Genomic DNA, 13,198 nt, shown 5'->3' on the forward strand with positions numbered 1-13,198 from the left:
TTGGTGTCCCATTGGCAATTAGGGATGAAAAGATATAGGGCAGGCAGAGAGCCAGAGCAAGATGTCTAAGAAAAAGGGGAGGGCTGGAGATGAGAGAAGGGGTCATCGGCGCAGGGTGGGGAATTCCTGCCGAAGAGGTGGTCTCGGAGACTGAGGCGATGGAAAAAGAGCTCATGTTGTGGCTGGCATGGAACTCATGGAGGTGCAGGTAAAGGGGGGAACAAAGGTAAGGCCCTTGCTGAGGACAGGACGCTCTGCCTCAGAGAGGGTAAGGTCAGAAGGACTGGTGAAGACACGGCAGGGACTGGACCTGGGATTAGAGGGGGAAGTAAAGTTGGTGGCATCTGAGGAGGAGCGGAGTATTGGGGTGTTCAGAGAAGGTAGGGTGGGGTTGAAGGTGGAGCTCCAAGGACCCAAGAGGTGACAGCGAAGATTGAGAGACACAGGGTTGGAGAGTGGTGTTGGGGGAAGGGGATCAGTATATGTCATGACACTATAATGTTCTTCTTTGTATTCAACACAGGAAATACAGGAAAATTCAGCTCTAAAGCAGCAAACTGAGAACGCTCATTCATTTATTGTTAAGCCTGGACCTACAGCTAGCGAGGTAACTGATATGAATTGACAAGCACATTCTCCCCATGTGCACAAGATGTGTAACACCTGTCCCTATTTCACCTTCCTCACCACTATCCAGGTCCCAAATCAGGTCTTCCAGGTGAGGCAGTCAGTCACATGCTTATCCGCTGATGTTATTTACTGCGAGACTGTTTACCTGCCATTTTAATTCTCCTTCCCATTCATTCCCAAGGCAACGTATCTGTACTTGGCTTCCTCTACTGCCAAGGTGAGGCAAAACACAAACTAGAGGAACACCACCTCATATTGCACCTGGATAATCTACGGTTATTGAATTCTCCAACTTCTGGCAACTTCTTCCCCCGTGACATTTTTTCCTTCGGCCTGGTTTACCAAGCCCCATCACTCTGTCTTTCTCCCCTCCTCCACACTCTTCATCCTGTCCATCACCCACACACTCCTCCTAACAGATCCTCTCTCCTACTGCTATGTGCAAACAGTCCTCCCAGGTGAGGTGACACTTCACCTGTGAGTCTGTTGGGGTCATTTACTGTGTTCAGTGCTCCCTGTGTGGCCTCCTACACATTGGCGAGACTCAACGTAGATTGGGAGACCGCTTCACTGAGCACTTACGCTCCATCTGCCAGAACAAGCTGGGTCTCCCAGTGGCCACCCATTTTAATTCCACTTCCCATTCCTATTCCTTCATGTCGTGCTGAGGCCACACTCAGGTTGGAGGAACAACACCTTATATTCTGTTTGGGTAGCTCCGACCTGAAGGTATGAACATCAACTTCTCAAACTTCCAGTAATGCGTCTCCTCCCCCCCCCCCCCCCCATTACCATTTCCCATCCCTTTTCCTTCTCTCACGTTATTTCCTTGCCAACCGATCACCTCCTTCTGGTTCTCCTCCCTCCCTCCCTTTTTTCTTCCTTCCACGGCCTTCTGTCTCTTTCACCAATCAAATTCCCAGCTCTTTACTTCATCCCTCCCCCTCCAGGTTTCATCTATCACCACATGCTTCTTTCTCCCTTCCTCCCACCTTTTAAATCTACTCCTCAGCTTTTTCTCTCCAGTCCTGCCAAAGGGTTTTGGCCTGAAACATTGACTGTCTAAATGCTTGAAAACTTCTTACATCCTGCTCTCCACTTACAATCCTGCCTAGGTTTACATCATTAGAAAACTTGGAACTTGACAAGATTAGATGTAGAATGGTTATGATGACTGGAACCAAATACAACAGGCTTAGAATAAGGGATCTGACATTCAAGACGGACATAAGAAATTTCTTTGCTATGGAATGTGGAATCTTTCAAATTCACAGCCCATGAGGCACGTGGAGACACATTCACTGTGTTATACTCATGTATCAGAATCAGTATCACTGACATTTATCATGAAATGTGTTGCTTTGCAGCAGTAGAACATTGCAGTACACAATAATAAATGAAAAGCTATAGATTATTTTAAGAAGTATTTATATATAAATTGAATTAAATAAGTCTTGCAAAAAGAGAGCAAAAAAAAGAAAAATGTAAGTTCTTAAGACATAGAAGCAGAATTAGGCCATTCAACCCATCAAGTCTGCTCCACCATTCCATCATGTCTGATCCTGGGTCCCACTCACCCCATACACCTGCCTTCTCGCCATATCCTTTTATGCCCTGACCGATCAGGAGGCTATCAATTTCTGCCTTAAATATACCCATGGACTTGTTCTCCACTGCAGTCTGTGGCTGAGCATTCCACAGATCCACTACTCTCTGGCTATATAAAAAAAAATTCCTCCTTACCTCTGTTCTAAAAGGTCACCTCTCAGTTTTAGACTGCACCCTCTACTTCTGGATACCCCCCCCCCCATAGGAAACATCCTCTCCACATTGAGCCTTTCTAGACCTTTCAACATTCGGTAGATTTACTGAGATACTGTAGGTGAGTTCATTGTCCATTCAGATATCTGATTGTGAATGGGAAGAAGCTGTTCATAAAATGTTGAGTGTGTGTTTTCAGTCTCCTGTACCTCCTCCTTGTACCAATAAGGACAGCTTGGGCTATGGATGTCCTGAACGACAGATGCAACTTTTTTGAGACAATAACCCAAAATTGTATGATACAATGTAACAGATTTTTAGATGTTAAGGGAGTCAGGGTAAAATATTATTGATAATCTACTTGAATAGCTAATCTAGCACGTTGGACTCAGTGCCATTTTTTATGTCTGTATGTTCTTACGATTCTAGTTTCAATCATGTAATAAGATTCAAATATGACTTGCAGAGCAGTTAACCTTTTATAGCATGAATGTTATTTATTACAGGTGTCAAAGGCAGGAATTATAGTCTTGAAGCAATATCCATTCTCATCAGCACTGCAAAGAATGTCCGTTGTAACCCAAGTGATTGGTAAAGAAAAGCTAACGGTTTACCTCAAGGGAGCCCCAGAGATGGTTGTTCGTCTTTGCAAACCCCAAACAGGTTTGAGTAGTCATCTGTGAATATAAGAGCATTTGATGAATTATTCTTTGATACTATGATCAACTCCAGAAATGAATGGTACATGAAATTCATCATACAAATGGGGAAGCACATACAGGGTTTGTTGCAGAAGGAATATGACTCAATTAGTAGCTCTTGACAACCAATGGCAGGAAATTTGAACTTTTGTCTCTGCATTCTGCATGACATTAATGGAGGACTCGACTGTGCTTTACAATCTCAGATCTGGTATGAATAGGGATTCACACATCACAACTAGCTCAGGTTGTCCAGCAAATGGAATATGGTTGTAGTCAAACTGCAGTCTAACACTTAACAATATTATGGGTAAACTAGTAGCACAGCAGGTTAATAATCTAAAAGTCTGGATTGACAATGCAGTGTTCAAATCCTGTCCTGCAACTGTACAATTTGAATTCTGTTTACAAACTACTGGATTAGCCTAAAATCACATTTGATTCATTTACCTGATCTGACCTGTATGCAACTCAAAGCTCCTGATTTTTACATGCCCCACTAACATAGCCCAGCAAGCCACTAAGTTCAAGGGTAACAATTGCTGCCATACAGTACAGTGCAAAGGTCTTCGGCACACTAGATTTTTAATATGGTTTCAGATCGTATGACCTCCTCAGAGCCCTGATCTCAACATTGTTGAGGCTGTCTGGGATTACCTGGAGAAACAGAAGCAAGGAAGACAGCCAAAGTCTTCAGAAGAGCTGTGGCAAATTCTCTAATATTCTTGGAACAACCTACCAGACGATTTTCTTCTGAAAATGCACGACTGTGTACCTAAGAGAATTAATGCAATTTTAAAGACAAAGGGTGGTCACACCAAATATTGATTTGATTTACACACAAAGGGTTTCGGCAGGAAATGTCGACTATACTCTTTACCATAGATGCTGCCTGGCCTGCTGAGTTCCTCCAGCATTTTGTGTGTGTTGCTTGGAATTCCAGCATCTGCAAATTTTCTCTTGTTTGTGTTTTTTTTGATTTAGCTTTTTACTGTTTATTTATAGTATATTTTGTTCTTTAGAAACTTTTCATTTTGTTATTTTGAAAGCATTTTCGCTTTACACAATGTTTTTCTGTGTGCCTAAGACCTTTGCACAGTACTGTATGTAAGAATAACAAAATGGTGGTAATTGTTAAAGGTTGCATGGTAATGAATTCCATTTGCGGCTCCTTAGCAAATAAGAACTGCATGCAGCAATACCTTTGCAACACTTAAGGAATGAGCTGATGGGTGACGAGTAAAATTCACACCACCATGCTGCTATGCATTGACCATCTTCAAAAAGAGAGTGCAGCCAACATCCCATGCCAAGTCCACCGTTATCTAAATGTTGAGATTTGTTACTATTCAAAAATTCAACAAGACCACCAAATACATCAGAAGGTTGCATGTTTAGTAATAGAGGCAGGGCACCCTATAAAGGAGTCCACACCTTAGAAACATGGAGAACTATTACCTGCAGATAGCGTTGGAAGATGATTGTCATTCTAATTTGAAAATATATTGCCAGTCCTTCATTGTTTGCAGACCTGAGTCCTGGAGTTCTGTGCTCAGCTAAATGGTTCATGAACTTATGAGCACTGCCTTGTTATTCCTCTATCTTTTCTACTGTAATTTATGGTAATTGTTTATGTCTTGCACTGTACTGCTTTGACAATTCAACTAAATTCACGACTTGGTCAATGATTATAAGTTTAATTCTGATTCTCAGAGTGCCTTCATTGGAAAGACTGCAGCAACTCAATAGGTTCAAAGTAAATTTATTATCTAAGTACATATATCGCCATGCACACTACCTTGAGATTTATTTTCTTGCAGGCATTCACAATAGGATAGTGAAATACAATAGAATCGATGAAAAGCTACACACAATGACAAATGTGCAAAAGAAGACTAACTGCAAATTTTTAAAAACTAAAATTTTAAATAAATGGTATTGAGAACATGAGTTGGTGGAAGGCGGTTCATCAGAATCTTTTCCAGGTTAATGGAAGGAGCAAAATAAATGAATAAATTTTTCAAAATGCTAGAGATTGAGCTTAGTGTGCATTGAAAGGATATAAAAAATGCCTATTTGCTTTTTTAAATTTTTACTGACGCTGAAGAGATTTGGATTGGGAATGTAATTCAGCAGATGTTAGCTCCGACTAGACTATTGCTGAATTAGAAACTGGAAGTTTTTATCAATGATGCTGGCTTTCATTTTCTATCACTTTCAGTCTCAGTTAAGAGCAAAAGTATATCAACCTAACACTGTATCCATTTATAGAAACAATCTTCACAGCAACAATCCCGGTTTATGGTGGCATATTCTTTCCCTTGTTAACTCACCCTGATATTTCTTAGCTTGATTAACCTGGCATTCTTTGCACATTTTTTCTTCCTTCAGGGTTAAGATTTGCTCATCGTTGGTTTAGTCAATGATTATTAAATAATAATGATTTATTATTTATCAAAAATAATGTAACCTGATCACTAATTTTAGTTAGCTCACTTTTGTTCAACAATACAGGATTTCTGATTTCAAAAGCATTAAAGTGAGCAAGGAAACATTTAACATAATCTTTGGTGGTCAGTAGAGAACAGTTTTCCATCTTTGACATGCTGCCTCATTTCTACGTGACATAAAATATTCATTCTTTGGTCATGGCACTTTGGTTGAGGAAGAGTGTAACTTTAAAAAGATGCCAAATAACATCTCAGAAATACTTGTAATTACTTAAATTACAACAAAGTTCCTATGAAATAGTTAAGAGGTACTACGTACAGAAATGCAATTATCATTCAGCAGAATGATGTGACAAATAGCAATGATTGATAGAGGCGGATTCAATTATAATGTTCAACAGGGAACTGAAAGTATATCTGAAAGGAATCTCTTTTCAGAGCATGGGGAGAGAAATGGGTTTAGCTGAATTGCTCTTTCATAGAACTGGTACAGATTCTACCATTCAAATTGCCTTCCATGCTATAAGTATTCTGTAAATGCAAAAGATTTTAAACTGGGTGACAGGATGAGATTTGGAAATGAAAATGTGCTTGAAGGGTGCAGTTTCTGCTTCAGAAAATTTACAGGACTTCGAAGGTGATCATGCAATACAAACACAAATAAGTTATGCTAAGCATTTATGAAACTTTTGGAAGATTATCAAGGGTTAAGAGACAATGTGGAGAGGAGATATTGGGTTGGTACTGGGATGCTGAACTAGATTAATAGGAGAGCCTGGAAGACTGAGCCTGTGCTTCTCACGTAGGTTAACAAAGGCTTGAGTAAAGTGTTTGAAGTGATGCAGGATCAGAATAAGTAAGGAGAAAATTTGTGCAATGCTGAGCGTTTTAATAATCAACGAATAGAGATGTAAAGTGATTTACGTGGGATATGAAGTTAACTTGGGGAAGTACAAGATAAGCACAGAGGCCAAGTGACCTATTCTTGCTTCCTTATAATAAAAGACATTGCCTGAAGATTAACAAGATATATGCATGGAGTTATAAACTGAATTAGATGACTTGTACAAGTAGAATCTTTAGTAATTTGTGAAAGGAAATTAGAAAAATAATGGGGAAAATTCAAGCGACTTTGCAATAGTGAGATGAACTGGATAACTCATTCAAGGAGCCAACTCAGGCAAAATTGTCTAAATAGTTTTCTGCTGCACTGAATTATTCCAAAATTCGATGGCGCAACTTCTTTGAATGGTTTCATTATCTATGAAGCCTAGTGACAATCTTTGAAATAAGTAGCTGTATCCTTGATTTATTCTACTATCTTGTTAGAGTGCCAACATGTTAGAATATTATTAACCACAGACCATAACACCCAGCTAAGTTATGTATTTGGATGTCTTTTAGTATGTTCCTTATTGCTTTGATTCTGTCTCATATGGGAAGAGAGGAGATATGATGGTGATGCTCGATAAATTTGCATCGCAATCTCATGTATTTTGCAGTTCCACGGAGTTTCTCAAGGGAATTGCAGCGCTATACAAAGCAGGGTTTTCGAGTTATCGGATTTGCTTTTAAATCTATTTGGAACAGCAGAAACATCAGAGTAGCCAATTTAAAGAGGTGAGTCATACCAGCATTCATACATTATGAAAATGTTTGTCCTCCTTCAGCATGTTAACTGTGCTGATTTATGGTTGTGTGGTTCTCAACCTGCTCCAAAAGTGTAAGGCAGTATATTTAGGGCTGCCAGTTCAGATCAGATGGGTGGATAGACGACTGGTTCTGGTGTGCAAAGCCAGATTCAATGTCATGTGATCCACAGTTCCCATTTTTGATTATCGTTTTATTACAGAATAAGTTTCTCAGAATATTTTTTAAATTCTTTATGAAAGGAGTTGGACAACACAACAGAAATATGGTGACATAAATCACCAGCATACGGAGACCACAATCGAGAGTTAAGATGACATCACTCACTCCATTGTTATATACACTCACTTTATTAGGTGTACAGGTGAACCTGCGCACTTGCTTGTTCATGCAAATATCCAATTAGCAAATCATGGGGCAGCAACTCAGTGCATAAAAGCATGCAGACATGGTCAAGAGGTTCAGTTGTCCAGACCAAACATCAAAATGGTGAAGAAATGTGATCTCAGTGACTTTGACTGTGGAATTATTGTTGGTGCCAGAGAGGGTGGTTTGAGTATCTCAGAAACTGCTGATCTCCTGGCACTTCCATGCATAGCAGTCTCAAGAGTTTATAGAAAATGGTGCAAAAAAAACCCCCCAAAAAAAATCCAGTGAGAGACTGTTCTGTGGGCAAGAAGAGAGCACTAAAAGAAGAATGGCCAGACCAGTTCAAGCTGTCAGGAAGGCAAACCTAATTCAAATAACCACATGTTACAAGCTGTGCAGGAGAGCATTCTGAACATACAACAGGTCAAACCTAAAGTGGATGGGCTGCAGCAGCAGAACACCATGAACATACACTCAGTGGCCACTTTATTAGGTATAGGAGGTACCTAATAATGTGATCAAGGGTATATAATCTATGCAAAAGGAATGTAATATCTTTCTTCAGTTCATAACTTTGGTTGATTGGTGGTTTTATTTATTTGATATGTGGTTGGGCTGTCATTCAATCACGACTGAAACTTATTTCAAGACAACTTCATTCACAGTTATTCATGTAAAAGTTATAAAAGAAGTAAATTTGAGACCTGTTTCAAAGGGACGTTTACATTTAGAAAGGATCTCTCTATATGCACAAGGCAAATTTCAGAAGTCCCCATGTGTGACGAGACAGCTGACCTTCAGCTTTGTGCAAATACCTTGTGAGAAGAATCTATTTGCATTGTTTAAACACATTTGTGCATGTAGATACATGTTTATTTGTATACAAAATCTACCTTTTCATTGAATTATAAGCAGAATAATGGTAGAACATTTAATAAAGGCATAACACAGAATGTGTATTAGATACATATTAAGAACTTTTTTTAATTTACTGAAGGGAAGATGTAGAATCTGACATGGTATTCCTTGGGCTGCTGATGCTAGAAAACAAACTAAAGCCACAGACTGCTCCTGTACTATCTGAATTATCCAAAGCCAGGATACGAACAATTATGATCACAGGTACTTATGAAATTTATGAAAGTCTGTTGGTAGCTACCAATAAAGAGCTGAGTTATATAAACTGGAAAAATCTCGTTCCGTTTTTGTGCTAGTTAGTCAAAACTTAGCCATGAGTAGAAGCAGCATTATGTTAAATTTGAGATGATAAAAAGAAAGCTTCCTATGATTGCTATTTAATGATAGTGCGGATGTCAGGGAAGACCATGGTCTAGGACTGTACAGATTTACATTCTGTTCTCCTGTGTAAGTTGCTACTTATGTTGATCTGAACATTTTCAAATATACAGTAAATAATTGTTCTCTCCAAACTTTACCATGCCCTTCACTTTCCTTTTGTAAGGATAAGTAATGCCATTTGAATTATTTAGAGAAAGATCTATTGATGCCTGATGGAGAACTGTTCTTATTAAGCAAAGAGATTATTTGAAACTTTTTTTAAAGTGTTATCCTTTTTTACAGGTGACAACCTGCAGACAGCTGTCACAGTGGCCAAAAATTCTGGGATGATCCCATTAACTCACAAAATTATTTTAGTTGAAGCCTCAAAGGTGAAGATATCTGAAACAGCAGTCATCACCTGGAAAATAATGGAAAATGGCAGGAATAATATTCAGATTTATACTGGAGTAAGTACTCGAGTATCTGATGCTGGCATTCACAATAGTGTTGTATTTAATGGATATCAGAAAATTATTAGTTATCAGTGAATTGCAATGTTCCTTTTATCTCAGGATAACATTACAAGTTGTGAGAAGGAAATCTGAGCAATATTTAATATTAGTTTGAACAGAACCACACGAATCGAACTGGGGTGGGGGGAGGGGTTCTTAGATCAATATGTAGATAGTCCAGCCAGAGGAGGGGCTACACTGGATCTGGTGTTGGGTATTGAGTCTTGCCAGGTGACCAAACTTTCAGCGGGTGAGCACTTAGGGAACAGTTACCACAACCCTGGAAGTTGTAAGATAGCTATGGACCTTGCGGGATAATATTAAATGGGAACGAAGCAAATTACAACAGCATTAGGCTGGAACTAGGGGAGTTAATTGGGACAGCTGTTTGTGGGCAAGTCTACACCTGGCATGTGGAGGATGTCAACTGCACAGAGCACAGGAAAAGTTTGTTCCAGTCAGAAAGAAAGACATCAGTGGTAAGGTAGGAGAACCTTAGATGTTGAGCAAGGTGATGAATTTAGTCAAAAAGAAAAAAGAAAAGTATGTAAAGCTTAAGAAGCTAAAATCAGACAAAGCCCCTGAGAATTATAAAGCCAGAAGATAGCTCCAAAGGCAATTACGAAAGCCAGGAGGGGCCAGGAAGAATATATAGCAAATAAGATTAAAGAGAATTCCAAGGCACTCTATTGATACACCAAGAGAACTAGGGAGAGAGTAGAATCACTCAGAAATAAAGGGGGAACATTTGTATGGATGCTGAGGATGTGGGCAAGATCCTTAATGAGTACCTTATGTCAGTATTTGCCAAGAAGAAGGAGGATGTGGACAAAAGGGAGATCAATGCTGAGCATATTAATATGCTAGAGCATTTTGAGGTAAAGGAGGAGGTAGTGTTGGGTCAGTTAAAGAGAGTTAAGCTAAATACGTCCCCAGGATGAGGTGGGATGTACTGCGAGAGTCAACGGATGAGATTGCTGGAGCTTGACTAATATCTTCATGTCTGCTCTAACCACAAGCGAGGTCCTGGAGGAATGGCGAGTAGCTGATGTTGTTCAGTTATTCAAGAAGGGATAATCCTGGAAACAATAGACTGGTGGGTCTCACATCAGTGTTAGGGAGTTACTGGGGAGAATTCTTAGGGATAGGTTTTAAGTGTATTTGGAAAACCATGGCCTAATTAGGCAGAGCCAGCATGCCTTTGTTTGGGGCAAATTGTGTCTTACCAACTTGTCTGAGTTTTTGGAGAGGGTGCAGAAGAGGTTTACCAGGATGCTGCCTGGATTAGAGGGCATGTGTTATAACAAGAGTTTGGACAAACATGGGTTGTTTTCTCTGCAGCGGCAGAGGCTAAGGAGAGATCCAATAGAAGTGTCGAAGGTAAGGAGAGGCATAGATAGGGTCGGCAGACAATTATCTTTTACCCAGGGTTGAAATGGCTAATACCAGAGGGCAAGCATTTAAGGTGAGAGGGGGTAATTTCAAAGGAGATGTGAGGGGTAAGTTATTTACAGAGTGCTGGGTGCCTGGAATACGCTGCTTGGGGTGGTGGTAGAGGCATTTAGATAGGCTCATGAAAGTGAGGAAAATGGGAGGATTACTTTAGTTGGCCATTTGATTACTAACTTAATTGGCTCAGCACAACATTGTGGGCTGAAGGGCCTGTTCCTGTATTGTACTGTTGTATGCTCTATGTTCTATAACCAGTTGCATGTGTGTTGTTTCCTCTGTTTGTACAGTAGAACACATAATCCAGTGCACGTGTGACTTTGGTAGTGCTAGACTGGTGGATTTTCCAGTCAATTGGATGGTATTCAATACGAATACAGTGTTTTTTAAGATGTTATGCAATATTTTAATACTTCTTTAGGGAACCTGACAATATGCAATAGTTTCTAAGAACAAAGGCCTTGGTGAATTTAACTATGCCCCTGTTAAGTTTCAGGGGAGAGTCGGTACTGGAGCCTAGTTTCACAGAGATGTGGAAAATTTTACCTGAACCATCAGAATTTCCAAATAATCAGATATTTTTTGTTGGTGTTTTGTTGTCTATTGTCCAGTACAGATTGAAATGCAGTGATGATCTTAAAATAGTGGATGACTGATAGAAGTTCATAGTTTAATAAATTACTTCATATTAAGTTATATAAAAATAAAATTAATTCATTGCTACATTATGTTATTTGTTCAAAATGTACTTTTAGACTATACATGCTTTGATGTTTTTATATTAATTTTACTTTTAGATTTTGTAATAAATACATAATTCTGGCTCTCTACTTTTAGTCTAAAGTATTACAAACTTTATATTTGTATGTTTAGGAAAGTAAAATTCTTATGGATGACTGCGATAAGAATAAAGACTTTCACTTTGCTATGACTGGAAAATCATTTGACATTCTAATTCAACACTTCTATCATTTACTACCAAAGGTAAGTCAACTAATATTCAGATTAATCCTCAAAATCCCAGATATACTCAGGATTATCCAGGATCCTGGGATATCATATGAGTGTGTTTTAGTCTGATAGTCTCATCTTGGGATCAGTCTACAAACAGATGAGTGGCTATCAAGATAAAGAAGGTAGGTAGACATTCAGAGCTGGATTTTCCTGAGTCCATTCTTCTCACTAATGGGTAAAACCCATGGATCCTATTGTGGGGGGGTGGGGGAAGGTAACCCTTCAGAGGTCAGCACCAGTAGTCGGGTCAATGGCACTGTGCCCAGCTCCGAGGCAGGAAAGGGAAAGATGAAATCAGGTGGAGTGCATTTAATAGGGGCTGCGACGGTAAGGGGCACAGATAAGCATTTCTGTGATCACGATCAAAACTCCAGAATGATGTGTTGCTTCCCTGGTTTAAGTACATTTAACAGCAGATACAGGATATTCTGAGAGGGGACTGTGAACAGCCAAAGGTCATGGACCATATAAGTACCAATCACTTGGGAGGAACAGATATGAGGTCCTGCAAAGGGATTTTAGGAAACGAGGTAGAAAATTAAAAAAGCAGGATTTCTAGGGTTGCAATTTTAGGATTACTGCCCATGCCACGTGCTAGTGAAGTGTGAAATGGACACATGGAGCAGTTACTTTTCTTTTTGTAATTTTTTAAAATTGAAATTCATCATCAAACAATCATTTCCATAAAATGTATTTCAGACATTGTACATACATATCATATAATCCTATAAGTCACAAATCTCCACATACTATTTATCTGAGGTATACACTTATAGAAAAGGGCGGAAAGAAAAAACAAGCAAAAGGAAAAAAACTATATACAAGTAGGGAGCGATCTTTTTTTTACACTGCACAACATATTCATTGATTTGTGAGAATAAAATCAGGCCTATGAGGCGTTATGTAGTTAAACCATTTTTCCCAGTATGAATCAAATTATTCTGGCTTATGATTAACAGATGCTGTTATCTTCTCCATTTTGTAAATGTCCATTGTAATTTCCATCCATGTATTTAAAGTTGGGCTCTCCTGTGATAACCATTTCCTAGTAAGAGTCTTTTACCAACCACCAACAGTATGTTCATTAAATATTTATCTCTTTTCAGCCATTCTTGAAGTATATGCCCAAAATATATGGTCTTACTCTCTAAGGGTATTTCACATTTAAAGATGTCTTGTAGGGCATTGTGTATCCCCCTCCAATAGTCTTTGATAACAGGACAGTCCTAAAAAATAGGAAGCAAGGACGGGCTTCAGATTTATGGATCATTGGGGATCTCTTCCAGGGCAGTTTGGACCTGCACAAACAAGACAGTTTGATCTAAACTGGAGGGCAATTAATGTATCTTCCCTGGGAAATTTGTTCATGCTACTCTGGGGG

General features: G+C 39.2%; 1 protein-coding gene across 1 annotated transcript in view; it reads left to right on the forward strand.

Moving 5' to 3' along the window:
- Positions 1-13,198, forward strand: part of atp13a3 (ATPase 13A3) — an 85,606-nt gene that overhangs the window by 24,839 nt on the left and 47,569 nt on the right. The window contains exons 14-19 of the mRNA XM_059986907.1: positions 524-607; positions 2,898-3,054; positions 7,045-7,162; positions 8,559-8,683; positions 9,143-9,309; positions 11,677-11,787. Coding sequence (XP_059842890.1) covers positions 524-607; positions 2,898-3,054; positions 7,045-7,162; positions 8,559-8,683; positions 9,143-9,309; positions 11,677-11,787 — 762 coding nt within the window. The remainder of the gene's footprint in view (positions 1-523; positions 608-2,897; positions 3,055-7,044; positions 7,163-8,558; positions 8,684-9,142; positions 9,310-11,676; positions 11,788-13,198) is intronic.

Source organism: Hypanus sabinus, chromosome 2, assembly GCF_030144855.1.
Source record: "Hypanus sabinus isolate sHypSab1 chromosome 2, sHypSab1.hap1, whole genome shotgun sequence".
NCBI lineage: Eukaryota > Metazoa > Chordata > Chondrichthyes > Myliobatiformes > Dasyatidae > Hypanus > Hypanus sabinus.